Consider the following 26,478-nt stretch of genomic DNA (forward strand, 5'->3'; position numbering starts at 1 on the left):
TTGAAAAAAATCTTACATATCTCTATCATCTACTATTTTAAATATATTGGTCTCTTTCAATCACTTGTCTTTTAAACACAGATTTTCTAGCACTGCACACTAATGATCTGCTATCTGTGTTTCACATAATCACAGAACTGCTGGGGCTGGACAGGACCTTTAGAGATCATCAAGTTCACACCCCACTGCAAAGCAGGCCTCTTATAGCAGGCTGCACAGGTAGGCATCCAAATGGGTCTTGAATATCTCCAGATTTGAAGGAGATTTTCTGGGCAAAATACAGAAGCATTAAGTAATAATTAATTAACCTTATTTTAGCTGAAATTTTATATACACTTAACAGCTGTTACTAAACTACAGAGTAACAGAAAAGGACCTCTGGAGCTTGCCTAGTTCAACAGCTGATGCAAAGGAAAGTCACTCATACAAGCTTGTTTAAGGCCTTGTCCTAACAAATTATAAATAGTTCAGGGACAGAGACTCCAGTCCTCCTGCACACTCAGTGTTTGACTGCTCACAGGATGTAATAGTTTACTCAATTTCCCACATTCCAAACTGTGCTTGTTGTATCCCATTCTATCACTGTGCACCTCCAGAAAGATAATGACTATTTTGCTCGTATCTTCTAACTACGTACTTGCAGTTAGCACCAAGCTTTCCTCTTCACTTTTTTTTCTATAGGATGAAGAAATACAGCTCAAACAACTTCTCCTAATATGCCAAGTGCTCCAACCCCAATGAGCACAGTGGCTCACTAGTGTACTTGGATGCTACCGTCTTTCTTACACTGGCAGTATATGCTTGATGCAATCACATGCATATCCGAATGTGGGGAATAACTATCAGCTGTCAATAGCATGGATGAGTAATGCCAACTGTGAATGGTCAGACATGCACTTTATGAACTCTCAGTATCCCTTATTTCATTCTGAACGCTAAAATATGATTCGTGGAGTTTCAGAAGCACAAGGAATGGAATTTATTTCACTTCTAGTCAGTAAATAGTTTCTTCTGGTAACTAGTCCTTCAACAATAAAAGGTAGAATCATATAAATAGCAAACAGATGTACAAGCATTACCTTAAATCTGATGGCAAGGATGATTTCACACTCAATTTTCTCTACAAGCAAATTTGTATTTAGAACAATTAGATGTTGGGACTCTTAGAACTGGTAACATCTCACCTGACTAATTGGAGTTCTCAGAACATAAGAATCCCCTCCAAACCTATTTTTCTAAGAGTACATAATCAGCTATGCAATGATGTACATCAGAAGCAAAACGACAGCAGATATCTATATTCGCAGGCATTTTCTCTGACCTGCAGTACCAGAGTGGTCACCATGATTTTCCATCTCTCTAATTCTGTTCCTTCAAGTCCCATCTGAACTATTTCAGCTGCCGTAAACAAACTAAACCTCAAAAGGGGATGACAGTCATACAGATAAAGAGTGCTAGGTAACCTCAGAAAGAACAACTGCATTTATAAAACCAGGAACTTCTTAGAGTTATGTACATGCCCTAAGTAACTGTGAAATGCCAGAGCCAGACCGTTCAAAGCAATCCTTAGCATGCTCCCATGCAATCATTCTCTGAAAAAAAAAGAAAGTTATTTTTCTAAATCTGCTGCAATATGAGAAATGTACGAAAACTTGCAATGTATTTCCTTTGCCGAGGATTTCTGTCACAGCATTTTACACATTTATACAGGCATTCATACCAGAGGCAGAGATGCAGAAGTACATTTTTTTTTCCTTAAAGCAGAATTCTAGCTTGACACAAATACCTTAACATCTTTTTTCTTCCTCTGATAAAGTTTCATTCTTTCTTCATCTGCTTTTTGCTCCCAACGAAGTTTACCTAACTGCTGAGTTAGTGTAGCTACCTTCCTCCTTGCTATTTCCTTTAGTTCTTTATAGCGTTCCAGCTGAACAAATAACAAAAAATAAAATCACTGCACTGAAAATGAAACAACTCATGTTTTTATATTCTCAAATAGTCATTTCCTACCTTATAAAAATTAATATTATGAAAGATACTGAATTCTGCAGGCCTTTCCATCCATTACATTTTATTAAGGGAAGATTCAGTTCAAAGTTTACGCTTGGAATTGCAGATTCACTTAAGTAAGACCACGTACTAACTATTCTGACTTCTAACAATTCCTGTTTTATCAAGTTGATGGTAATTTACAGTGAATATTAAGTTTAAAACAATGCCTTTGTGCAGTCAAAAATTAGCGCAAGCTCTGAATTTATTATCGTACCATTCTATCGCAGTATTTCAATGTTACCAAATATATATTTTAAGGTTAACACATAAAATGGTGCTTGAAGCAATCCCACAAAGTTATAACTAATTTAAGACATCCATTCAAGGTGCAAAATAACATTCACATGCTAAATAAACAACTCTGCAGGTTTTCTGTTAATTGATCAGAAAATATTTTGTGGAAAAGATAGTGGAGAAGAGAAGCGAGTACTTGAGTACAGAAGAGTTTCTGGGCAAATGGTTTCAAAGACAGGTTGTAAAAAATGTGAATTTACAATAAAATAATAGTGTACTTTCCTTCTAAAACTTAAAATAATACAAGTAAGTTACCTCAGCATTAGATTCTGACACACAGTAAATGGGATGTAAAATATGAAGCCTTGTGTGAATTTCTGTCATCTCCTTCCTAACTGAACAGATATTTCTATACTACAGCAACATGCCATGTCTCAGAGTGAATCCTCTCACCCCAAGACCCTACATGGTATTTTTTCTACCTTCCCACACTGAACTATCTGAACTCCCATAAGGAGGGAAAAAAAAAACAAAGCAAAAGAGCTCTCAACCTAGACCTAGATAATTATGTAGCTATAACCCCAATCCACAGAGGAGAGTCCCTCCATACAACCCTTCTGAAGTTTCCATCAAATTCTTCTCAATTTCTTTTTCACTGGAAATTCATTGCTTCCTCCACTATTCTCTCATGTAACTTAGAAAATGGATTTTAAGCACTGAACTACATACCCTCTCTAACATCAGAATAGCACATTTATGACTCTCTATGCAACTTAGATATGTTTCTTAGAACTGTTCCTCACTCAAAACTTCCAAATTTGACATTATCTTTCCCTTTCCCAGAAAGGATATGTCCCACTACCCCAAAAGGCAGAAGAATCAGTTATATTTTGCTTCCCGGTCACCCAATTTACCTGACGTTCTCTCAGCTCAACACGTTCTACTGTCAGCAATATCTCCTCTTCAGTTTCCTTCTCAAATTCTCTCCACGCCTTCTCAATATCATGTAATTCCATCTCCAGTTCTTTTATGTTCTGTTTTTCCTTATCACAGTATTTCTCCTTGTCCCTTAGAGATCTTTTAGAAATTTCTACTTTTTTGATTTGGTAGGAAGTATTTTCCTTTGCTTTTATATAGAGGGCTTTCTGCTGAATCAGGGATGCCTGAAGAGCCCTGAAAGAACAAAAGATGAAAACAACTCCTTCAAACAAACATGCAAACCAGCCACCAATTTCCAGCTGCAAAGTTACATACCCACAGATGTCATTTTAAAGCATCCATTGAAAATAAAAGTTTAAGAAATGCAGCCTAAAATTCTGAAATCTCACAACAAAGAAGCAACTAAACTACTGAAAATGTTGGTAAGTTTGGGGGGAGGGGAAGAAAGAATAATAAGTAATTTTTTAGCTACTGCTCAAGTAAAATGCTACAACAGAACTTCCCAATAATGTGGACCTATCACCCTACTCACTTCAATAGGAAATGCCCACCTGCCAAGCAATTCCCAGTGCAGACTATGCTTTAACTCAACTATCAGATAGCTTGACTGGAAAACCTACTTCATTTCTCTTTCTATGTGTTGTTGGTCTCTGTTTAGTACACCAAGCTCCTTTTTCTTTGCTCTAAAGTCATCTTCTGCTGTAGAAAGAGAGTCTTTCTTGATCCTAGCCTCCATGTTCTTTTCATCCAAACTCTCTTTCAGAGATTCAATGCTTCTTTCATTGTGATAGAGCTGGAAAAGTTGAAGCTGCATCCTTTCTGCATCCAGTTCTCTAACAAGCATCTGGTAATGCTCTGCCTGCCAACATTAAAATTTCATTTTTAGCTTAAGAAAGGCTTTTTAAATCACTAGTAGTCTAATCTGAAGTCCAAAGTGATGTAGGCTGATGTATACCACTAATGCGCACTGTCAAAACTCAGGTATCATGTCAACCCTCACCGTAATGGCTACTCTACTCTTCAATTTCTTTAGTTTTTATAATAACATATTTATAATAATAGAGAAATGTAAATTTTACAGTATATTGAAAAATTACTAAATGAAAAACTTTTTTTTTTTAAAGTTACCTAAGTTCAGAAAAGATGCAAAAATACACACACAAAAGTAGTAACTTTGAGTTACCTCCTCTTTCTCTAACTTTGCTTGCTTGCGTTCTGCTGCAGTATTTTTTTTCTTGTTATAATTAAAGTGTGCATCCTCTTCCGCCTGCTGCATTTTTTTCTTTTTTCTTTCATATTCCTCAGCATATTGGTATGAATTACTGATTTGCTCAAAAAGTTGAGTTCTTTCTTTTGGCTTCTTCATTGCAATCGACTCTACCGTTCCCTGAAACAAAATTGCAAAATAATACAAATAACAAAAACAAAACACTGCAGGTCATGTTGTAGAATGATAAACTTCTTCTCTAAGAGCACACAATACAGGTTTATCTCCTGATATTTTAATGATTAGCATTTTTGAATATATATATACTTACAGATTCAAAGCCAAGGAAAAGTTCAGTAACATAAAATCTAGCCAACTCAACAAGTCACATTACTAATAATTTTATAATATCAAATACTACCTAAGAAATGCACATTTGATCTACCTAAACAAGTAAGCAGTATCAGAAACAACAAAGTTTACCTCATTAGCCCCTTTAAGAGAACTGAAAGACATCTGCAATGAAAAAAACCAGCTACTTCGAAAGTGCAATTGCTCAAGTCAGTGTATTTGAACACCCAAAGCTAATAAGCACACAAGCTTTGTCCATACATTAGCTTTCAAATCCTCACTGACCTAAAACAATCATCATTTTCAGAAAACTGTATTCAATACATTTTCTGACTTCAATCTGCTGTTATGGTGGGCAAACACCCTCACCATAGAAATTATGATCACAAGAAGAATGCACACCCAGGTTTTCTACAAAAGAGAAACAGCAGTGCTTATGACTTGTATCATCAAATGCTTTTGAAGTAATAACTCAATATGGGTTTCAAACCCTAAAAGATAAGTCTTACAGATTTTCATATCTCTTGATTAACGTTATATGATGCAAATGCTTTTCAATTTATAGCATTCCTAGAAATTAATACTGCAAGCTTTTAAAAGTAAAGATCTACATCTCTTATTTTGAAGAATCAAAGCATTCTTCCAAACTAGCTTCTATCTTTCTAATGTAATAATGCACACATAAGGTCTATCATTCCCATTCTGAAGACTTAATTTTTTTTTATAAGGCCAAGATAAAGTTAATTGGCTTGACAGCACCACAAAACTAGCTTGAATACCAAAGAGATAACTGTTACAGATATCAAATAATCTCAAAAACTTATTCTCTTTATGAAATACCTTAAGTGCTCACCTGAAAAATAAGACAATTCCTGGCTTTGACAAGTATGCCTATTTTTTCAAGCTCAGATATGTAAGCGGACCGGGTAATAGATTTATCATTGAAAATATATTCTGAACAACCATCTAAAGGAGGAAAGAATAAACAATCGTCATAAAAAGGGTACAAAAGAAAATAAATTGGTAAAATTGCTCCATATTTCTTTCCCTGAGCAACTTCCTTGAGGAAAATGGACTTCAACTATTCTCTTAACCCCTGGTTAATTTTTAACATTACACTTAGTATAGGTTTTCTGGAATTTTTACACTTGCTATCAAGATACCGCTGATGGACTTCATGAAATTCAAAGTTAACTCTTCTGGGTCTTTATTTTTTAGGTGTCAGACCACAGAACGTACATCCAAAAGAACCTGCCACCTACCACGGATAACTCTTGAAAACGTCTTTTCTTCCCCATCTTCTTCACAGTATACAATCTTCACGCTTGCTGTAGAAGAAACTGGTCTTCCAACGTGAGCTCCATGAATTAGTTCTCGAACACTTTTAACTCGCAAATTAGATATCTTTTCACACAGCACAAAACTAACAGCATCCATTATGTTAGATTTTCCTAGAAAGAAACAAACAAGTCAATGCTCTGACACAGAAGAGATTAACGGAGGGATATGATTAACAATTAACGAAACATATAAATGTAGACACAAATGCCTTCAATAATTCCAATTCTGTATTTCATTGATGAAAACATATTGCACACAAAAAGAAATACATTTCTGAAATGCAACACTGGCAGCAGATAAAAAGCTTGTCTTTAATAAAACCATCATAAAAACTTACCTGTTATCTATCTAGCTTGGTAGAACAAATTTTATTGTCATTACGCTGAGCTAACAGTATCATCGTCCTTACTTCATAGAACCCTTTTTTGTTTATTATGGGTGTCCAACATTTTGTCTTTCCAGGGCTGCACTGAGTGAAGAGGAATTGTCTTGGGCCACTTATTAAATACATAGTAAATTTAATGTATATAAGTAACAGCTTCTTTAATATTTTTTTTCTATAACATTAAAAAAAGGAGAGCAACAAAAACAAACAAACAAAAAAACCTTGGAGGATATTTGACCTCATTTTTGCAGAACTAATGCATCAATCTGATTCCACTGAAGTGGGTGTAGTGAGTATAATTCTTACTCAGTTCTCAAGGCGCTCATCAGAGATTTTTGATGAAATATTACTCTTCCTGTGCTTCAGACTTGAAAATATTTATCCACAAAGCTACATGCTGCCAAAGAAAAATGATGTGAATAAGGCATGACTGTGAAGCAAGGGATATTTCTCTCTGGTATGATAGGTCATATAGAAGTCTAGTAGAGTGATATGATCAGATTTATCAGTTGATTATGTGAACTTACTCTCAAATTCCTTTACCAAAATGGGAAGTCGGGCTGTCTATGTATCACTGTTAACAGCACTGCATTTAGCCAATGAATTGAAACACAACTTTTTTTTCCCCCCAACAACTTGACTTAGCACAACACTGCACCATCCCTCTGTCTGGGTTTCATCGCAGACAGTTCCCATCATACACAAATGTTTTGCTGTTGCTGAGCAATGGAAAGCACTGGTGTAGAAGAACAGATGCCATAATGATGCTGGGCAAGATGTGGAGCTCAGCACAGACTGAGCCAGGCCACCTGCAGCATGCGGGTTGGGCATGCCTGCTTTGTGTAGTGCTGTCAGTGAATTTTGCTGCATAGGGACTCTTTCACAAAGTGTCTTGGAAAACAAAAGCAGTCTCCCAGATGCATTCCCCACAACAATAAAAGTTGCTGAAAATACATCTCAGACCAGAAAAAAATAAAAATAAAAAAGTCTTTTTATATCATTTGCCAAAGCATCAGAAGACTTAGTAGAAAACAACCACCTAAAATTCAAAGATTACAAATATTCACGTTATTATTTCCTGATTGACCTAAAAGGTTTATTCAGATTGACAGGCTTTCCACTATGAAACAGTGAGGTTGGGATAGGGTAATTCAAAATGTGACAGTAACGCTGGCAAAAGCTACCAATTTACACTTATGGATCTCATTTCAACTGAAAAAAATAAGCGCAGGAGCAGCAGGATCTAAAACCAAAATCATAAACTAAATCACTAATGGACTGGGGAACTAAGACCAAATGCTAAGCCTGTCCTTGTGGCTCCTCATTAGAGCACCGCCTTGTTCTCTGCCAAGTAATGAATAAAATCCTATCTGCCTGAATAGGGTGTTCAGCAGAAGCGAGCCACAGATTTAAAACTTCCAGCACCCACCACCTAACTATGCTGAGACACACTGACAAGCTCTTGGGGACTAAACTGCTATGTCCAAAGTGTTTGGTGCTGAGACTGCTATTTTTCTAAATGTGAGAAAGGGAAAGCATTCAAAATATTACACAACTTGCCCCAAACAGCTGTCCTTGGATTTCTTAATGTCATTTATTTTTCTCATTAAATCTAGACCAAATCCTGTCTATTGATTCCCTGCCTCTAACAAAGCCTGCTGCCTTAAAGTTTGTCTTCATCATGTGATGGAAGATTTTCGTCCTGTTTTCCACAATGTAAATAGTACAAGTTAAGAGACATTACTAATATCATTTCCCTTTATTATTCCACCTCCTGGGGTGAGGGAATCTGAAAGATGATCTGCTATATTCACTGACATGATAAAACACTTCTGTGACAAAAGAAAGCCCTCAGGTCCCTGCAAAGAGGCCACACAAGCCTACATCCCTTACGCAAAATCATGTAGTTCTGCTCCTCAGGGGACAAGCTGCTGCCCATTCAGTGCCATAATAGGGCTGTGGTAGCCCAATTACTGGGCCCACACTTGGATGCAATTGCTGTAATGGCTTCTTCCTCATGAGTCTTGAAGAGACATGGTAAAGAGCCCAGAACTAAGACAGGGAAAAAGCCTAGGAAAGCAGGGCAAGGGCAACAGAAACCTCCATCTTGGCTGCAGTGGAGGACACACATGACCACCAAATGCCCCTTTCCCACCTCCTACCTGATCCATTGGGCCCAATTATACAGTTGAACCTCATGAAGGGGCCGATAAGCTGCTCCCCACGCCAGGACTTGAAGTCCTTCACCATCAGCAGCTTCAGGTAGCCCATCCCTTTGGCAGTGGGTGCAGAGGCCATTCCCCTTCCAACTTCAGCCTCACACAAAATTCAAACCACCAGGTATTTTTTTAATGGCTTGTCTTCTGGAAGGGGACACGGAGGGAAATAAATCCCTCAGCGTGCACAAGCAGAGCAGGAGACTACCAGACGACGGCAAAGCTGAAACCCCACCAAACTCAGCCTCGCCCCTCAGCGGCCGACATACAAGGCCGCAGCCTGCCTCGTGCTCGCGGCCGCGCGGCCGCTCCTGATTGGCCAGCGGGCGCTGGGGGGGGGGGCGGGAGCTCATTCCCATGGCGACGCGGTGTGTTGTGCTTTAGCGGTGATCGTCGCTGCTTGCGCTTCTTGCCGGCGCCATGAGCGGGCTGAGGGTGCAGCAGCGGGACCTGCAGGAGGCGGCTGCTCTGGAGCGGCGGCGGCAGAGTGAGCTGCAGCGTCAGGGCCGCATCTTTAACGCGCGAGTTCGGACGATAGGGGTGAGGCGCGGCCGAAGCCTCCTTGCGGGTCGGGGCGCGGTTGGAGCCTGCCCGGCTGCGGGGCTGTCCGAGGCTGTGGAGCCGCGGCAGCCCGAGTCGATTTGAGCCGGTCTGGCTGAGGGGAGGGAGAGGGAAGAGGCAGCAAACTCCCCGAGGCTTTGTCTTAGTCTGGGCATCAGGAAGTGGTACTTTGTAGTTATCTAAATAGCCGTGAAGATTCTGTACAGGGAGTTAGTTAATTTTCCCTTGCTGTGCCTGAAATCTCATGTGTGAAATAAGCTTAGATTTTGCTGCTAAGTTGCTTTTCAGGGCTCTGTTGCAATAAGTAGCTTATAATCAAAGTTAGAAGCTCGTTTAGTGGGAGCTTAGTGGAAACAAATGAGCCCAGTCTATTAACTTCATTGTGCAGGTAGGGTTGCAACAGATGACAGTCTGATCTAAGTGATCTCAGGTAATGAAGCATCTCATATGTCAGCAGAAGGAATTTTTTTGTTTGCCTTGGAATTGCTCTTGTGACCTCTGTGCAGCAGTCAGTTATATGGTAAAATAGCAGTTCCTGCAAGGAACTCAACAGTCTGGTACAGTATCCTGACGCATGGTAGCCAATGGTACAGTTAAATGGTAGGAGCTAATAATGTGTTTTAACAAAGTTGGGTGGGCACAGTAAGAAAGTTCAACTTTCTTGGTCAGGAAACACAATTTCTCTGTGAGATGGCTTTTCTCGGGCCTTAAAAATTAAATGTAAAATGCCCTTTCTCACTTAGGGAAGATCATTGGGTCTCAATGTACTTTACTGAGCAGTACTGATTTATACCATCTGGAGGTCTTTCCCAGATACTGTTGTAGAGCTACCTTTGGACAGGTTTTAATAGCTCCACTTACACAAGATAAACATATAAAGTGGAAGTATTGGAAGAATTCTGTGAGTATCTTGATGAGCATCATTTAATAATGCCATATTCATTGGCTGAGCAAGAAGTGCTTACAGAAGGGGCTATTCCTGTTGTTTGAAATTAAGCCAAGTCCAAAACAGGTGAAGTCAACAAAGCTATACAGGTATAGAGTGTATCTCTATTTCCGGTGAGGTTTTAGATTCTTTCTTTTGTCATTCTCTCACTAATTTATCTGAGTGATTGTCTGCAACAGTTCAAAAATGAAGGCAATATTTGACAGCTTAAAAATATTTGAACTGGGGATTGAGTAGTTTTTGACATGTGGGGATAAAATACTGTCTGGAAAGCAAAATGGGAACTAAGATATTTTTTTCCCCATTTTTTTCTAATCTAACTCTGAACGTACTACCCAGTACACTGTCTGACTTGTATGATTCCCTCTTACTTGTATTATTCCCAATAATTGTAGTTTTCATGGAAATAAATAGACATTACTTTTGGAGCACTCTACATACTAATAGTGTTGTACTGAATTTCTCTCAACAATGTTTTCCATTGTTATGTGTGCTTGGTTTCTCAAGTGGAACCTCTAAATGAGCTGATATTTAATGCTTCTTACACTATCAGATTATTTTGTTTTCTGGGGGAACGGGAGGAATGAGGGGCAGGGGCAGTGTTATATTGCAGGATTCTTTATGGTTTCACCCTTGCTTACAGTTAACAAATTTATGTCTTTGCCTAATTGATGCATGCACATTAACAATGTGTCTGGAAGAGTTTATTTTGGAGGGCCCTCTGCTTTCTGCCCTGGTGAAAAAGAACACAGTGTAAAATCTGTATTTTTACAAAGGTTTCCTTCACCAGAGTGGGTTGGCCTTTTTTATTGCAGTGAGAATTACGTATATGACAGAGGTAAATGCTCCATAGCTATTGCACTTCTCATCCTCTGGTGTGCATGTTTATAAGGGAAGTCATCTGAGGGGGGAAAAATCCTAACAGTAGGAATTGGAAGAAGAAATCAGGAAAGCACAGCAGGCCTATGGAAGGGGGCAAAATGACTGAAAGTGAAGCAAATGGTCAACTTACATCTCTTTTATTGTTATAGAAATGAGACAAAATAGTTCGAGAAACATGTAGATGTGACACTGAGGGGCATGTGTGGTAGGTGGACAGTTGGAATAGATAATCTTAGGTCTTTTCCAACCTTAGTGATTCTACAGTTCTCATAGGCAAAGACTATTAAAATAACTTTATCTGGCTCTTGAAGAATTGTCAGTGTTTTTTTATGTCTTGCAAAGGCATCTAGTGACTTAGCCATGTTGGTGTGTTGTTGTTTTTACTTTTTGTTTTGTTTTGTTTTAATAGGTTGATAAAGATGCATTGGATGCCCAGGTCAAGGACAGGAAATTTCAAGAAGCAACTGAAAAAGCACGAAATGAAGAATTTGGTATATTCATAGATAGTCTCATGTTTGTATAAAGTTAAATATAAATGGATTTGTCCTGTATTTCATTTCTTTTTCTTTTCATACACATCCAGCCTACTGGTTTTGTTTTTGATGCCCTATTTTTTAATGTTTTAATAAAAAAATATTTAAAAATAACGATCTTGTTACTTGTATGTATTAACTATATTGTGTATTTTTATATATGGCCAAATATTTTCATTCAGTGCAGCCCAGCAAACCAAAAGGTTGGAATCCCGTGTATTTTGAACAGCTGTAATTATTTTCAAATGAAGTCAATCTCCTTGAATATCAGTTCTGCGTATATGTGTATTTATAGGTGCATGTGCAATTAGGCTTCTGTCTAAATTCAGACTTACAAACTGAATCCTTTGTGTATTCCTATTTATGTTTGCATTGGTAGAATGCGTTTTCCTTATTTGAGGTAGGATCTCATAGGGATTCGTATTGTCATGGGTAAACTGGTATGTATTTCTGAATAGCCTTTAATCTTCAGTGTTTTCTCTTAATAAATCATGATAAATAGCATTGTTAGAGACCTGAAAATATAGGATGATTTAGAAAAATAATAATTATTTTTCAAGCACAAGTGGCAAACTTATTTTACTGCTGTCTTTCAACATAGGTTTATGTTCCTTCTGGCTGTTCATATACAGAATCAGTAGATAGAATATTATGCAGATTTCTGTTGCTAAAATCACAGAATGGCCTAGGTTAGAAGGGACTTGTGTCATCCAGTCCAACCTCCTTGCCATAAGCAGGGACAGCATTTACTAGATCAGGCTGCCCAAGCTCCTGTCCAGGCTTACTTTGAACACTTGAAATGATAGGACATCCGTAACTTCTCTGGCCAACCTGTTCTACTCTCGCTGCTCTCATAAAAAAAAATTCTTCCTCACATCCAATCCAAATTTACCTTCATCCTACCTACATTTAAAATCCTTGCTCGTTGTTCTGTCACTACAGACATTAGCAAAAAGTCTATTTCTTATTAGCCCTTTTTATACATTGAAAGGTTGCAATAAGGTCTTCCTGAAGTCTTTTCTTTTCCAGGCTAAAGAAACCCAGCTCCTTCAGCCTTTGCTCATAGGAGAGGTGCTCCAGCTCTCTTTTATTGGGCCCTCATGAGAACTCATTTCAACAGCAGCATGTGCTGGGGGCCCCAAAGTGAGTTACACGATACCCCATTCTTTACTGTTGACAGGGGAGGTGGCTGTAATTGCCTCACTCAAACTGCCAGCTGCGCTTCTTATGAGGCCAGGGTATGACTGACATTTTAGGCTGCAAGGGCACATTATCAGCACATATTAAGTTTTCATCCAGCAATATCCCCAAGTCCTTCTCAGCAGGGCTGAGATTCATCTCCTAGTCTATACTGATGTATGGACTATCCCAGTTCATATGCAGGACTTGCACTTGGCCTTGTTGAACTTAAAGTTGCTTGTGAGCCTTCTTCTCAAGCATGTCAAGGTTTCTCTGAATGGCATGCCTTTCCAACAGTGCATCAGCACTATTGCTCGCATTGGGGTCTCATCCACAGACTTGCGTGTATTGCAAACAGGGCTCTAATTGAGAGGTACTGCTGAGTCAGAGCACACAGCCACAGAACTATTTTAGCTATGTCCACTCATCTCAGAACTCTTGATGTGACCCTCTGTGGTTGGAACACTTTTTCAATGGTATCACTTCTAAAGGTCCCACAGGCTGGGCACTCTGCATGTTTCAAAAAGATCTGAGTTGCAATAGACAACTTCTGTGCTTCCTATATTCCTTCCTTCCTCTGCTGCTGGTTTTGATTATCCTGGTGAAACACCTGTCAGACTTGGACTCCTAGGAAACTGCCAGAAGTCTGGTATCAAAGGAAATTATATTTCATTGTGAATTGTATTTGAATGGCTATCACGTATGCATTGTTTTTTACTTTTGACTAGATTATTTAGCATTTTTATTAAATTGATAATTGCTATTAAACTCTTCAAAACCCGTTAATAACAGCCAATTCTTTTAGTTCTGTGCTTAGAAAAGTTACTGAAATGGTGAAATAACTACGAGGTTGCCCCAAAAGTAAAGCCTTCTATTTTATTATGTTGGTCCGTGACATCAGAAGCGAATGTTGGTGGTATGGCTGTAGAGGTTGAACCTTCCTGATAGTATTTGATTACATATTGTTGCCATGCAACAGGTGGCAGCAGAGGGGCTGTCTGACAAAATGGCATTTGACATGCATGTGCAAATGTGTGTCACTGAATAACTTCTTGCAGAAAAAATGGCACCCATTGTCGTTCACTGATGCTTACTGAGTGTTGATGGAGACCAAGCAGGGGACATTAGCACATGGGTTGTTCGTTTCAGCAGCAGTAACAGTGGGTCACATCTGCTACTACAGATTTTTCTGAGCACAGCATGCAGGTTCTTGTTCTTCGCTAACAAAAATGGTGGTGACTGTGTTGAGAAATAGTGCTTTATAGCTGAAAATGTGCTCTGTCAAATAGTGTTATTGTGCTCTTTTTATCTGTTGCAGTTTCCATGGAAATAAACAGAAAGCATTACTTTTGGAGCAACCTATGTATCTACATGCTTTAAATTGAGAATCTTTTATTGTGTGTGTGTTTCTTAATAAGGAACTCATTGTATTTTAGTCATAATGGTAAATCGGAAGTAAATATGAAGAATTAGTAAACCGTACACTTCATCTGTTAAAGTAAGCTTTCATCACGTGAAATGTAATAGCTCCAGAGGTACTTATTGTATTGTTTTCACATGATTTTATATAACTGTAACATTAATAAGAAAATTAATTCCTAGAAAGATTAAAGTATTCTAGAAATAAATATTACTAATATTATTTTGCAGAATGACTCTTTGTAGGTCATTCCAGAAGTGTTGACCCTGCAATACATATATTCCTACTTATTCCTTTTGAGTGTGTCATTTTCCATCTTGATGTGTATACCCTTTTAAGAATTATATGTTCATTGTGCTCATTTTACTCTAGCTAATGAAATGAAGAAGAACGACAAGATACTGTGTATGTTAGAAGAACGACAGAAGAGCAATATCAGGAACATTAACAAGGCTGTCAGTGACTTTCAGAAGAATTTTCAGAAGCCAGAAACAAGACGTGAATTTGATCTATCTGATCCCCAGGCTTTAAAGAAGGATAGACCTGCTCGACTTTCAGACAATGATCCTCGATGCACTGTATCTGGCTTGCAGAAGTTTATGGGTGAAGACTTAAACTATGCTCAGAGGACGAAATTTCAAAAGGAGCAGTTAAGAGAGTGGTCTCTTCAGCAGCAGAGAGAATACAAGAATGCATTAGCTGATCAAAAATATTTAGGTAACAAAAGAAGATAGGGGAGGTTTTATCTGCTTTTTCTGTACATCGGGTATATAGGACGTAATTGTACAGCCTGTTATGTAAGGTTCTGACATAGCAGTGCTGTGGTGAATTCAGCTCTTAGAGAAAGAGCAGTTTTTGCTATACAACTTGTAATATATTTGATAAATAAATGAAGAATTTGATAGCTTAGTGGCTGTATTATTACCTAGGCTTCATTTCTGTTTACACCTCACATGAAGTATCAGAGTATTCTGAAATACAAATACACATATATGTCATTCAAACATATAGATATATGTCACGCAAACTATATACACACTTCAGTAGGTCAAATCATCCAGTCTTTACTTCTGTAGAGCAAACAACATAATTCTGATTTTTCTTTTTCTTAACTTGCTATTAAACATGCTTAGTGTTCTATTTTATTTTTTTAACTGTTAGCTTTGTTTACCTGCTAAGAGAAGGTTGATTGCAAAATAAACTGATTTTGTGAATCATCTGAAATTCCAAGATGGAAGGCTTTGGTGATGGGATTGGAAAATAGTTTCCTAAATCAGCTTACTACATCTGTAGCCTCCCCTTCCTCCATATTCATATGACACATATGTCTAAGAAAACTGACTACATTTCATTTTAATCTAATGCAGATGATCTTCATGACAAGAATAGGATTCAACTGGACCAAAAGACTATGGAGCAACAACGAATAGAAGAGAGAACTAGACGTGCTGTTTGTGCAGCTACCAAAGACTTTAACAAAAGCCAGGTAAATTCATTTTGTTGGTTTTTGTTTCTGTTAATGAGTGGAGGAGGAGAGGAAATGGAGGGGAAAGGAGATGACTAGTGAGCAAAAGTACAATGAGTAGTGATGTTTTCACAGATGCTGGATAGCAGCTACCTTTCAGTGATGAGTCAGAAGATTTATTCACTTCTTTGTCCTCTGCAAAGATCTGGCTATTTTCTGTCTTATTACCTTCTCTGAGAATTCTTCCTTCTGGCTCTCAGCTTTTTGTAGCAGGCAGCCACAAATCTCCTGTCTCTCTGGGACTTCTAGTCTGTAAAATCGGGTGTAGAAAACGTTCTCAGTGCTTCCTTCTGGTTTTATTTCAGTCATCTGATAATTTTAATTGCCTCTGCCAGCTTTTCTTTTTCACTGTGTGGAAAAATTACTACCAGTGGCTTTTTGCCTTTATCACTTCTATTACTGCCCCAAGACCATTGTTTTAGCACACATTGTGTGTCTCTCGGTTGTTTTCCAAGCATGCTTTGGAGCTCATTGAAACATGACACGAACTTTTCTGTATCATTGATAACCAGACCAATTTCATACTGTGATGATAGTCAAGCACTGGAACAGGATTCCTAGAGAGGTGGTTGATGCCCCAAGGCAATTGTTCAAGGGGCATTCAGACAATGCCAGAAATAATCTGCTGTAACTTTTGGTTAGCTTTGAAGAGGCAGTTAAACTTGATGGGCTTCCATTCCATTCACTTCCATTCCACCTGTCTTAGTACTGCAATCTGTCATACTCCAATTCTTCATCTTACTGTGCAGTTTTTCTTTTTAGGTTAGTCCTTTACATCTTATATGTACAGCTTAAAGTGCTAGATGGACACCATTTGTTTAGTTAAACAATATTTGGCCTGAATTACCTTTATTTAGTCACAACAAAATAAAGCACGTTCACATTACCTACATAAGGTATGGTATATTTTGATTATGTGTGATAGTATGTATGCAAATGTTTGTGTAAGTGTTGCCTAAGCCCTTCAAATCACATTGGGCATATATGTATGTGTATATGTGTATACATATATATATGTGTATGGGAACGTTTATCTATATACAGCTAGACCAAGACAGAATCGTAGAGTCAGAATTACTTAGGTTGGGAAGGACCTTAAAGATCATTGGGTCCAACCCCAATCTAACCCTACTACCCTGACTCTAATAACCCTCTGCTAAAACATGTCCCTGAACACCACATTGAAACGGTTTTTAAGCACATCCAGGGATGGTGACTCAATGGATGTTATTGATTGAATTCCACACTACTGAAGAGTATTTTACATCAATAGCCATAAAAGTACCCCAAATGGTACATCTACATGCAATTTATTTAACAATAATATCCAAATTAATTGTTGTCATACAAATTAGTTCCATGTAAAAGTTCCTCAATTTATGATAGGACTTGGGCAATGGGCTGGAGTAGAGGGGCAGTTTGGTGTAACTTTTTGTTTGTCTTTCATAATGGCCATGTGCATTCTACTTTATTTGTGCTCATATTAAATACATATTATATTTGTTTGTTTGTTTTCTCACAAAAGGACATAATAATAAAGAAGCAACAATCTATATTGTACAGATTGCAGTTGTATCTAGTAGAAAAATGCTTTGCGACAGAGCGATTTTCTATACATCTTTTTTCCTAAGAGAAAACTAAGGCACTCAGCCAGAGAATGTATTTTAGAAAAGGAGTATTTATATCTGACCTCAAATTTCAGTCCAGAGTCCCCAGCAATATCAAGACTTTGAGTAGATAATTTGGTGCCTCTTTTCACCTGAAATAAAGTATTTGTCTGAACATAGAAGAATGCTAACTCTGTTTTTAAGCATTCTATGAAGACTGCTATGCAAATATTTTATATTACTCATATCCTATTCTTGGTATATATGTCTTTCCCAAGCTCCTAAGACTATGGATGGATCACTCTGGTCATTTGTGAGCTTCATGGCTTGTGGTAAGGGCTTCAGAGTACATGGTGCATTCTCTTAGTCCTGCATTGGGAGCAGTTCAGTTCCTTGTACGCTCAGAGCTTGTCATTACTCTAAATATGTGAAGTCCTGACTTTGCAATGCTTCCATGTACATTTCTTTGTGTTTTTTTTGACTTAAATCAGCAGAATGGAAGTATATAGCATGAACGTTGGAGCACAGATTAAAAGAAATGAAGCAGCATATATTTGTTCATCTCTTTGCTTTTTTGGTTTGTTTTCATGCTACACCGATGAATTACGTTTTGTTGGGCAATTGACTTGATGGAAAAAGTATCAGATTTTACCCAGTTAAAAATCTTTATTGCACAGTGTCGTTAATCATTTTGTAGTGCTAAATACATGGCTATGTACGGGGTTGAGAGTTTTCTCCACTAAGATTCCCAGACAGCTCAGAAAACTTTAGGCTGTCCCTCTTAGTGAGAAGGCTAAGATAACGAGGTATAAGTGCCTATTTTGGAACTAAATCACAGTGGGACTGCCTTAATAAAGTGATGTCAGTAAAAATTACACTGTTGAAACTTCAATAATTCTTCATAATTGTTCAGGAGTTATTTATGTGAAATCCATCCAAAATGACTTTCTGTTAAATGTGCTTTATTTTGGAGCATTTCCAGAGTTAAAAATAATTGCTGTATTTGTAGTATTCATAGACTAAAAGTATATACCAAGATTTTCTGGTTTGGTGTCCCAGAAATATCAAAACCTTGAAAATCTTTCTGGTTTTTGTTTTGTCTTTTTGTGGGCATTTGTAATGTTTTATGAATCATCTAATGAACATGGTATTTTCTGCATAATCTTATTTAATTTGAAGCTTGACTTACCATTAAAAATAGGAATTCATCTTTTATTAGTTTGCACATCTGATTCTTCTGTTATTTTTTCTTCTGTCTAGTATTTAATGGGATATTGCCCATGTTTGCCCATAGCAAATAAAAAACCCTCTGACATTCTTCAGGCCTGATGCTTGGGAGAACTCTAGTCTTAGAAACCTGAAGTCCATAAAAGCAAGTGTAGAGATAAACCCAGGTTAGAAGTCTTCTCTGGTGGGATGGATCACCGTGTTTGCTAAGTGGAGAATGCTTCTCTGTAACTCTTGCAAAGGACCAGATTCCTGTGTTTGGGTCTAGATAGGCCCGTCATTTTCAGTTGCTGATATCTTTTAGTTATTCTGGCTCAGAGTTCTCAACTTTTCACTTTCAAAGCCAGTAATTTTCAGCACACAATGAGAGTATCTTGGAAAAACAGGAGAAATTGGTATCCACTGTCCTGTTGCAGTCATGATATGTGTGCAAAGCCATATATGCAAGAGGCAGGTCTGACAGCCCATGTTCTTTGTGCCCTAGCAAGGGGGAGATACAATAACATTAAAACTATGCTGCTATGCTTATATAATTAATGTGTGCCATTAGATTTTCAGTCTCTTTGACCAGGAGGGCCTTGATCATAATGTTCACTTGTGATGCTGTTGACAATTGTATGCAATTTGAGAATAAATCTATTTGTAGGTGCTAACTTTGTTGCATCCCCTTAGTTAATATTTTCTATCAGAAAAGCTACTAGTTCTCTTTTTCTGTTGACTTCAGGCTGCTGAACTAGCTGAGAGAAAGAGGCGGGATAAGCGTCAAAAAATGAAAGACGATATGGATGAAATTTCCAACCTGCTTCAAGGAGACTTACTTTCTGAAAATCCCGATCAAGCCATCAGTTCCTTTGGTACGCATCGTGTGGTCACAGATCGGTGGAAGGGAATGAGTCAGGATCAGCTGATGGAAATCCGCTCCTTTCAACAGCAACAAGTTCTGGAGAAGCAGGTATTTAAGTTTATGTGCATATTCTGTAATCTTAGTTGTAACAGTACTATAAACAGTATCTTTTGAAGAACATATTTTTAAGTTGGCACCACATAGCCAGTTTTAAGACTTTTTCTGTTGTTCAGAGCTTCATCCAAACGTTAATCATTCACACATAACACAGTGTCTCTGAAGCATTTGGGAGATGCCAGGGAGGAGCAAGAGCAAGCTGGAGCCTTGGGGTTGGGCTGAAAGGTAGGTTGATGTGAAGCCCAAGGTCAGGGGGCTTTTGGAATCTTGGGGCATGGTCCCTGGTTGCCAGCTGGGGAACAAGGCCCTGCACAGCCCAAAGGCCAGGCTTCTTGGTGCTCAGTTTAGGACTTGAAACAGCATGAATTGCCAGCAAGAGATGAGCTGGAATGGGAATGGTCTGCTCCACAGGGGAAGAGGAGCTGGGAGCTGACAGTCACAGCAGGACAGATATGCTGGAGCAGTGTCCTCATGGACACTGGATACCTGAGCAAGGCAATGAGAGCCGGTCCAGTGATACAACTCATGCATATTTCACAGTCTTAGAAGTTGCTGAATTTCCTTTCTACTTCACATTTATGGCTCACGCTCTGAGATGGGATTGCAATAGAAAAACTAAATATTGCCAGTAATTGATGTGCTGCAGGCGGGTGGAAGAAAGCAATCTAAATGGAGAAACTCATACTTCCTTTGCAGTGTGTTGGCATAGGTATTATTATATAGGAAGCTACTTAATTCATTTAGTGCAGGAGCTGAATTAGCTCAATAAAGGGATGTTCCATTTTTATTTTTTAAAATCCCTACAATAGCATATCTTACACTGTCTTATCTGCTCTGGTGAATATGGAGTGTTTTTTTTTTCCTAAGGGCTTCTTTGAAGCTCATGATGAAAGTATTGGTACTGGCTCTCCTCCCATCCTATGCTGAAGCCATTTAAATAGCTAAGATGGCAGAAAGTAAGCCCTACTGAGAAAAGTAAGAAGATTTTTGCTAGCTTGTCCTTGATTCAGTTCACAGTGATATCAAATAAGAAATGCATTAGAAGTGGTAGAATGACAGAGAGATGATAGAGAAAGAAATTATTTGGCTCTAGCAACTTAAAAAATAAATAAATTAATTAAAGGTAATCTTGCCAATCTATGTATTTTGGAAGGAGCTAGTATGTAGGAAAGAATAGTAGTCTAGTTGCATTATTTCTGCCAGACAGCAGACTTATATTTCTTACCTTCTTCTTTTGCAAAAGTAGGAGACTCTTCTAGGGAGTGCTCCTTAGAAAAGTATAGCTTCCTAATATGAACTGCTTTAGTACTGTCTAGTGTGTGTGCTCCTACCTTGTTTGGAAGTGTAGACTTTCTCTCCCTATTTGAAGTGCTACCCCTAGTGTTCAGTAAAGGGAAACAAGATTGTTTTTTGGATAAATTTACCAATAAGACTTTGTATAGGATGTTTTGTCTTAGAGAAAAAAAAAAAACAAACAAAGCATTTCTTTTCCCTCTTGTAGAGACTAAAAGAGGAGGAACGCCAAAGAGATGCTGAATGGGACAGGCAAACTACGCAGGCTGCAAGAGCACAGTTGATTTTAGAACGGCATCTAGAACGACAGAATCGGGAACGCCGCCAAGCTTTAGACAGCATAAATGCACAACTATCCCATGAGCAGAAATCAAGGTAAGTGCCAAGAGAGATTTCTTCTTTTTGAAAACACTCTTTGCAATTAATACAATTGCTTGGCTTTCAAAGAACCTTTCTACTTGTATTCTTTTCTAACATACTTACTGCAAAGTTATACTTAAAAAAAAATAATAAAAAGCAATTTAGATTAAGAATGTTTTTCACTCCCATTGAAAATACCTTCAAAGAGTAGATTGTGATGTTTATTGATCCACATATAGTAGCTGAAATTCGTAGTGGTGTTCCACTGACAACAGACTGTTAAGTATATATAGACAGCAAAAGAGCAAATAAATAGTTAGACAGCAAATCATATTAGCGGGTATGAAACTGTGTGTTTCTTTAATTTACCTACCTTTTCTGAAATAATTAACAAAATAGGTGTCCACTCACTTCTTTAAAAAATTCCAGTTTCTCGTAGCTCTAAGTGAAGTTGATCACACAAATGGAGCTTTGACATTATGACAAACTATGTGATTTTCTTGCTAGCCACTGACGTCATGATGTACAGGTGTTGTTCCTGATGTGCTGAGAAGGAGGGAAGATGATATGTGACAGGGAAAAATAATCAAGCCAACTGATTCAGTGTTCTAATCCTCCAGTATGATTTTTTTTCCTTCTCGTCACATATCTTTCTATACATCTTGCAAAAGAATTCCTAATAGCTGGTGCTTTCTTATTATACAAGCAAAAACTCTGAATTATGATAATTCAGCTTTTCTTTGTGAGGATTTTGAAGGTTACTTTACGATGAAAACTAAAATTTGCTGTATTGAGACATGATATTCATATTGGAGATATAGTTACGTTTAATTCCATTCATAATAATTCTGAACTTTATGAGCAGTTATGAATTTATACATTACATCTTCCTTAGGTCTCTCAAGTAACTTCTATGTAGTTTTGATAAAACATTGACTAACTGTGCTTTTTCTTTGTTTATTTGTTGCTAGGAACATTTATCTTAAAGAAGAAGAATATTCAAATTGTCCAACAAGTCAGTACTTTGCTCAGTTTAATACAACCAGTCGATGACATTGTTGATGCATCAGCCCAAAGTACACAGAGAATTAAAGCATATTAAAATTTTTAATTGAGCAGTCCCAATTTTTTATGCTGATTATTACTGTTATTTTTCTGTATCAATTATGCTGTTTAAACAGTGCACTTGAAATAGAGGACGGTCTGCTATGTTCTATTTGTGCTGAGAAAACCATTGCAATCGCTTTTAAGCATAATTGTTTCTAAAATTGCCAGTTGATTTTGTAGTTTGATTGTTTGATCAATGTGTCTCTGGCTTAACTGTAAGACTGATGTTATACAGGTCTTTAGAAATTAATCTCTAGAATGTGATCACAGTTTAGAATATAACGCTACTTGTTGCAGCTTGGTCAGAGAGAATGATGCCTAAGTAGATCACATGAATCACAAGCGGTAAACACTTAGAAGGCTCTATGGGAAGGAAGAAAAGTAACCTAGACAGAAAGTTATGAGTTTTTTGTTTGTTTGGCTGGTTTGATGGTTTGAGTTTTAAACAAAACCAAATAAAAAGTAGACAAAGAAAGGGAGAAAATATTCCTACATGCACCATCACTCATTAGAAATAATGGAAAAAACTTCAAGAGAGCATACTTCTTTAGATGAGTGCAGGGATAGCTTAAAGATGTGATGAAAGCAGGGAGAAGCGGGCTTGCACCTGGCAAAACCAAGGAGAAAATGCTCAGTGTGTTGCAGGGTAATAGTTAATTGTTTTCCATCCCTATGACTAAGAATTGACTTGGCAATTGAAGAGCCAGTGAGGGTTTGTTTTTTTTTTTTAATGGGGAAGTTGAACACATGGAGAAAATATATAAATATATATGTAGAAGCTAGGTAAGTGGCTACATAAGATAGATGGATATGGAGATACCAAGAAATGAAATCCATTAGGGAGAGAGATTACATGCAATGGAGTGGAAAGAGGGTTAGAAGACTTAAATGATCTAAAGCAGAAGAGATGTGTATCTGAATCTTTGGTCATATTCCATTCAATCTCTAAAAGATTGCACACTAAGTAAAAATAGACATTTTATGAGATTAAGTGTGGTTTGCCCTATGTTCTAAGATGTAAACTTGCAGTAAAAGCATCCTAATGATGTTTATGTAGAGTCCACTGATCTCTGTATTGAGATAAGTGATAACTGAATTCTTGAGAAAAGAGTTGAAGATGATTTCCACAAAGCTAACTAGAAAAAATGTTTTAAACAAACTGTGACAGGGATAAACTGAGACAGAGGGACCTCAACAGACTCAAAAGATGGGCCCAGGTCAATCTAATGAGGTTCACGACAGCAAAGAGCAAGGTTTTGCACTTGGGCCAGAGCAATCCCAGACATACGTACAGACTGTGAAGAACAGTCCTGGAGAGTAGCCCTGCAGAGGAGGACCTGGGGGTCCTGATGGATGAAAAACCAAACATGATCTAGCTCTTGCAGCTTGGAAAGCAAATGGTATCTTGGGATACATCAGAAGAGGAGTGGCCAGCAGAGATGGGGAGCTGATTGTTCTTACTCTGCCCTTGTGAAGCTCCATCTGGAGTACTGTGTCCAAATCGTGGGCCCCCAATACAAGAAAGAAAGGGAACTTTAGCAGAGGGTCCAGAGGAGGGCCACAAAGATTATCAGAGGGCTGGAGCACCTCCCCTACACAGACAGACTGAGGGAGCTGGGCTTGTTCAGCATGGAGAGGAGAAGGCTGTGGGGTGACCTCATTGCAGACTTCCAGTACCTAAAGGGAGACTATAAACAGGGAGGGAACCAACTTTACAATGGTAGGTAAGAACAGGATTAGAGGAAATGGTTTTAAGTTGAAGGAGTGAAGATTTAGGTTGGATATCAGGGGGAAGTTCTTTACCAAGAGAGTGGTGAGTTGCTGGCACAGGCTGCCCAGAGAGGCTGTGGATGCATCATCCCTGAAGGTGTTCAAGGCCAAGTTGGATGGGGCCCTGAGCAGCCTGGTCTAGTATTAAATGTGGAAGTTGGTGGCCCTGCCTGTGGCAGTGTTAAGAAGGGTTGTTTTTTCAAGACATGCTAATGTGTTTGCATTGGGAAACTCACTGAATTGTTAGGCTGGGATTCAGACATGGCTTGTATTCTTGTGGCATACAATCTTGTATTAAATTGTCAGTCTGATTCGTCTTTTTGCTTTAAAATAAAAGGCCATCGAGTGAGGTGGGAAGACAGATAAGTAGGTTTTATTTAGATCAAGAATAACTTCATCTGCATCAAGTTCTCAGGCTCTGACTCTTCTTTTTTTTTTTTTTTTTTTAACTTATATTTTAGTTACTTGACAGAAAACCAAATAAAGTGCTGAAAAAGTTCACGGTGTTGCCTTCATTTGTTCATTTTGTGTGGGTAGGTGCCTGCGGCCTTTACAATAGCAGTGTGGTTTAAATAAATGGGTTGGACCTAGTGAGGTGATATTTAAGTTTCCTTTGGGAAGGAGTATACGATCAAATCTTTTTTGTATTTATATGCTTAATTTTTTTTTAAAACCATTGATATGAAGGTAGAATCTATTCATTAGCCAGCTACACTGCCGCTACTTTTCTTTAAGCTTATGTTATTGCTAACATACTTCTGTGCCTTTCTCTGCATCAATCTTCAAATGATCTTTTTTAGGACTTAACCATGCTTTCTCTTGGCTTAAATATTTCTTGAAGGATACTGCGCTCTTCAGGATTTATTACAAGGAACAGACAGATACCTTACTAATTGCATGTACTCCCTGCATTTTATACAGACAGCTTCAGAAAGATAATCCTTACTGCAGTGGTTCCTTTCAACTAACTACCTGCCAGGAGAATTAATTAAAATGTGTACAAGGTACTGGTCATGAAAGTTGACTGCCATATAAATATGGGTATGTCCCAAGTCTAGAAAAATATACATTAGTTTCTTTTCTGATAATAAAAAGTGAAGTATTTGCATGAGGACTTGATAGTCAGGAGAGAATGTTGTAAATTTTTTCCTTTCTGTGGATAACCACGCTCACAAATCTAGTGTTGCTTAGCAAAACTGTAAGGAACTTTGACCCTGACAAATCTAATTCCTGTGGCTTCTTATTAGCAATCCTAATTCTTAACAGAAGAACCATAAAAATTCTGTCTGTAGAAGAAACCACAGAAATTAAACAGCAGCCGCTAGACGTCATAGTAGGAGTTGCACAATTGCTGTTAACACAGCAAAAGAAAAATACTTTCATTAAACTCCAAAGACTAATAGCCTCATTCTTTCTATCCTTAGAGAAGATGGATAAGAGTTGTTTTTAAACAAGTCTTTCATAGTAATACTTTATCTAATCTAATTTTGCCTGTTTTGCAATAAAACAGGAGAGTGGAAAGATTGAGGATCTAGATGTGTCATCTTTATGCCAAACTGAAACAAAGCAGCGGTTCAGTATACAGTCTGGTTTTCCCAACAGAATATTTGCTATGATAGTGGTGGCGCTTGAAATAAGTATTAAAAGGAATACCTTGGCTATCTATTTATGAGTCAGCGTGTGAAAAATGAAAATTGCTCATCTCTGAGCTTTATTAGATTTTTCTATGGTGTTCATCAACACAGTTTTAAGAGTTTAATCATACAAATTTAGCAACTGAAAATGCTAGAAAAGGAGTAAGATTTGGGGGGGGAATGACTATATGCGGGAAAAATTGACAAAAAGGAACAGCAAGTAACATAAAGATGTTTATTTATATGAAAGATTTCATCTGTAGTATTAACTTGATCTTAATGTTATTGCAGACAACTAAGTGATGAGATGCTGAAACATAGCTGTTAGGAAAATAAGATAGAGTACTTGAAACCAGCAACACTCCTCTGGGAACAGGGTGAGTGAGCTAATGAGTGAATGCATGGGTAAGAAAGAAGTAAAACTGATGGACAGTTTAATAATGTACTCTATGAGAAGCCTTGGGTATTAGAAACTGCACAGCATACAGTACTTGGAGTTTAATTATTTTACCCCTTTGCTGCTCAGTGATCAGCAATCCAAATAGCTGGAAAAGCTGTCTGTCTTACAGTATGTCCTTCTGCATGTGCTTGTTTTCCAGGTTTGTGCTCCTGCAGGGTTAGCAGTCTGAAATACTAATAAGTTTGAGTTAAGAATCCTTGAGTGATTCAGGTCTCCTTAAGTCTAATTGTGGTGGATCAATTCCTTAGCCTACTACTGTATATGTGCAGGAGCGTGTAACATCTGCGT

At 37.9% G+C, this 26,478-nt stretch overlaps 2 protein-coding genes across 3 annotated transcripts in view; one reads left to right on the forward strand and one right to left on the reverse strand.

The window, feature by feature from the left end:
- The window catches only part of SMC1B (structural maintenance of chromosomes 1B), a 30,266-nt gene extending 21,459 nt beyond the window's left edge, over nucleotides 1–8,807 (reverse strand). The window contains exons 1-7 of the mRNA XM_072333801.1: nucleotides 8,672–8,807; nucleotides 6,046–6,234; nucleotides 5,637–5,749; nucleotides 4,409–4,612; nucleotides 3,846–4,084; nucleotides 3,201–3,459; nucleotides 1,787–1,927 (exon numbers count right to left, since the gene is read on the reverse strand). Coding sequence (XP_072189902.1) covers nucleotides 1,787–1,927; nucleotides 3,201–3,459; nucleotides 3,846–4,084; nucleotides 4,409–4,612; nucleotides 5,637–5,749; nucleotides 6,046–6,234; nucleotides 8,672–8,807 — 1,281 coding nt within the window. The remainder of the gene's footprint in view (nucleotides 1–1,786; nucleotides 1,928–3,200; nucleotides 3,460–3,845; nucleotides 4,085–4,408; nucleotides 4,613–5,636; nucleotides 5,750–6,045; nucleotides 6,235–8,671) is intronic.
- Nucleotides 1–24,596, forward strand: part of RIBC2 (RIB43A domain with coiled-coils 2) — a 52,593-nt gene extending 27,997 nt beyond the window's left edge. The window contains exons 1-7 of one of the 2 annotated variants that reach the window (XM_072333806.1): nucleotides 9,080–9,265; nucleotides 11,524–11,605; nucleotides 14,619–14,963; nucleotides 15,614–15,732; nucleotides 19,330–19,557; nucleotides 21,068–21,234; nucleotides 22,191–24,596. In XM_072333806.1, the coding sequence (XP_072189907.1) occupies nucleotides 9,146–9,265; nucleotides 11,524–11,605; nucleotides 14,619–14,963; nucleotides 15,614–15,732; nucleotides 19,330–19,557; nucleotides 21,068–21,234; nucleotides 22,191–22,272 (1,143 nt within the window). In that variant the 5' untranslated portion in view covers nucleotides 9,080–9,145 and the 3' untranslated portion in view covers nucleotides 22,273–24,596. Of the gene's footprint in view, nucleotides 1–9,079; nucleotides 9,266–11,523; nucleotides 11,606–14,618; nucleotides 14,964–15,613; nucleotides 15,733–19,329; nucleotides 19,558–21,067; nucleotides 21,235–22,190 lie in introns of those variants that run through there. The other variant, XM_072333814.1, reaches the window with a different exon arrangement.
- Nucleotides 24,597–26,478: the final 1,882 nt, after the last annotated feature.

Source organism: Excalfactoria chinensis, chromosome 1 (assembly GCF_039878825.1).
Source record: "Excalfactoria chinensis isolate bCotChi1 chromosome 1, bCotChi1.hap2, whole genome shotgun sequence".
In the NCBI taxonomy this organism is placed as follows: domain Eukaryota; kingdom Metazoa; phylum Chordata; class Aves; order Galliformes; family Phasianidae; genus Excalfactoria; species Excalfactoria chinensis.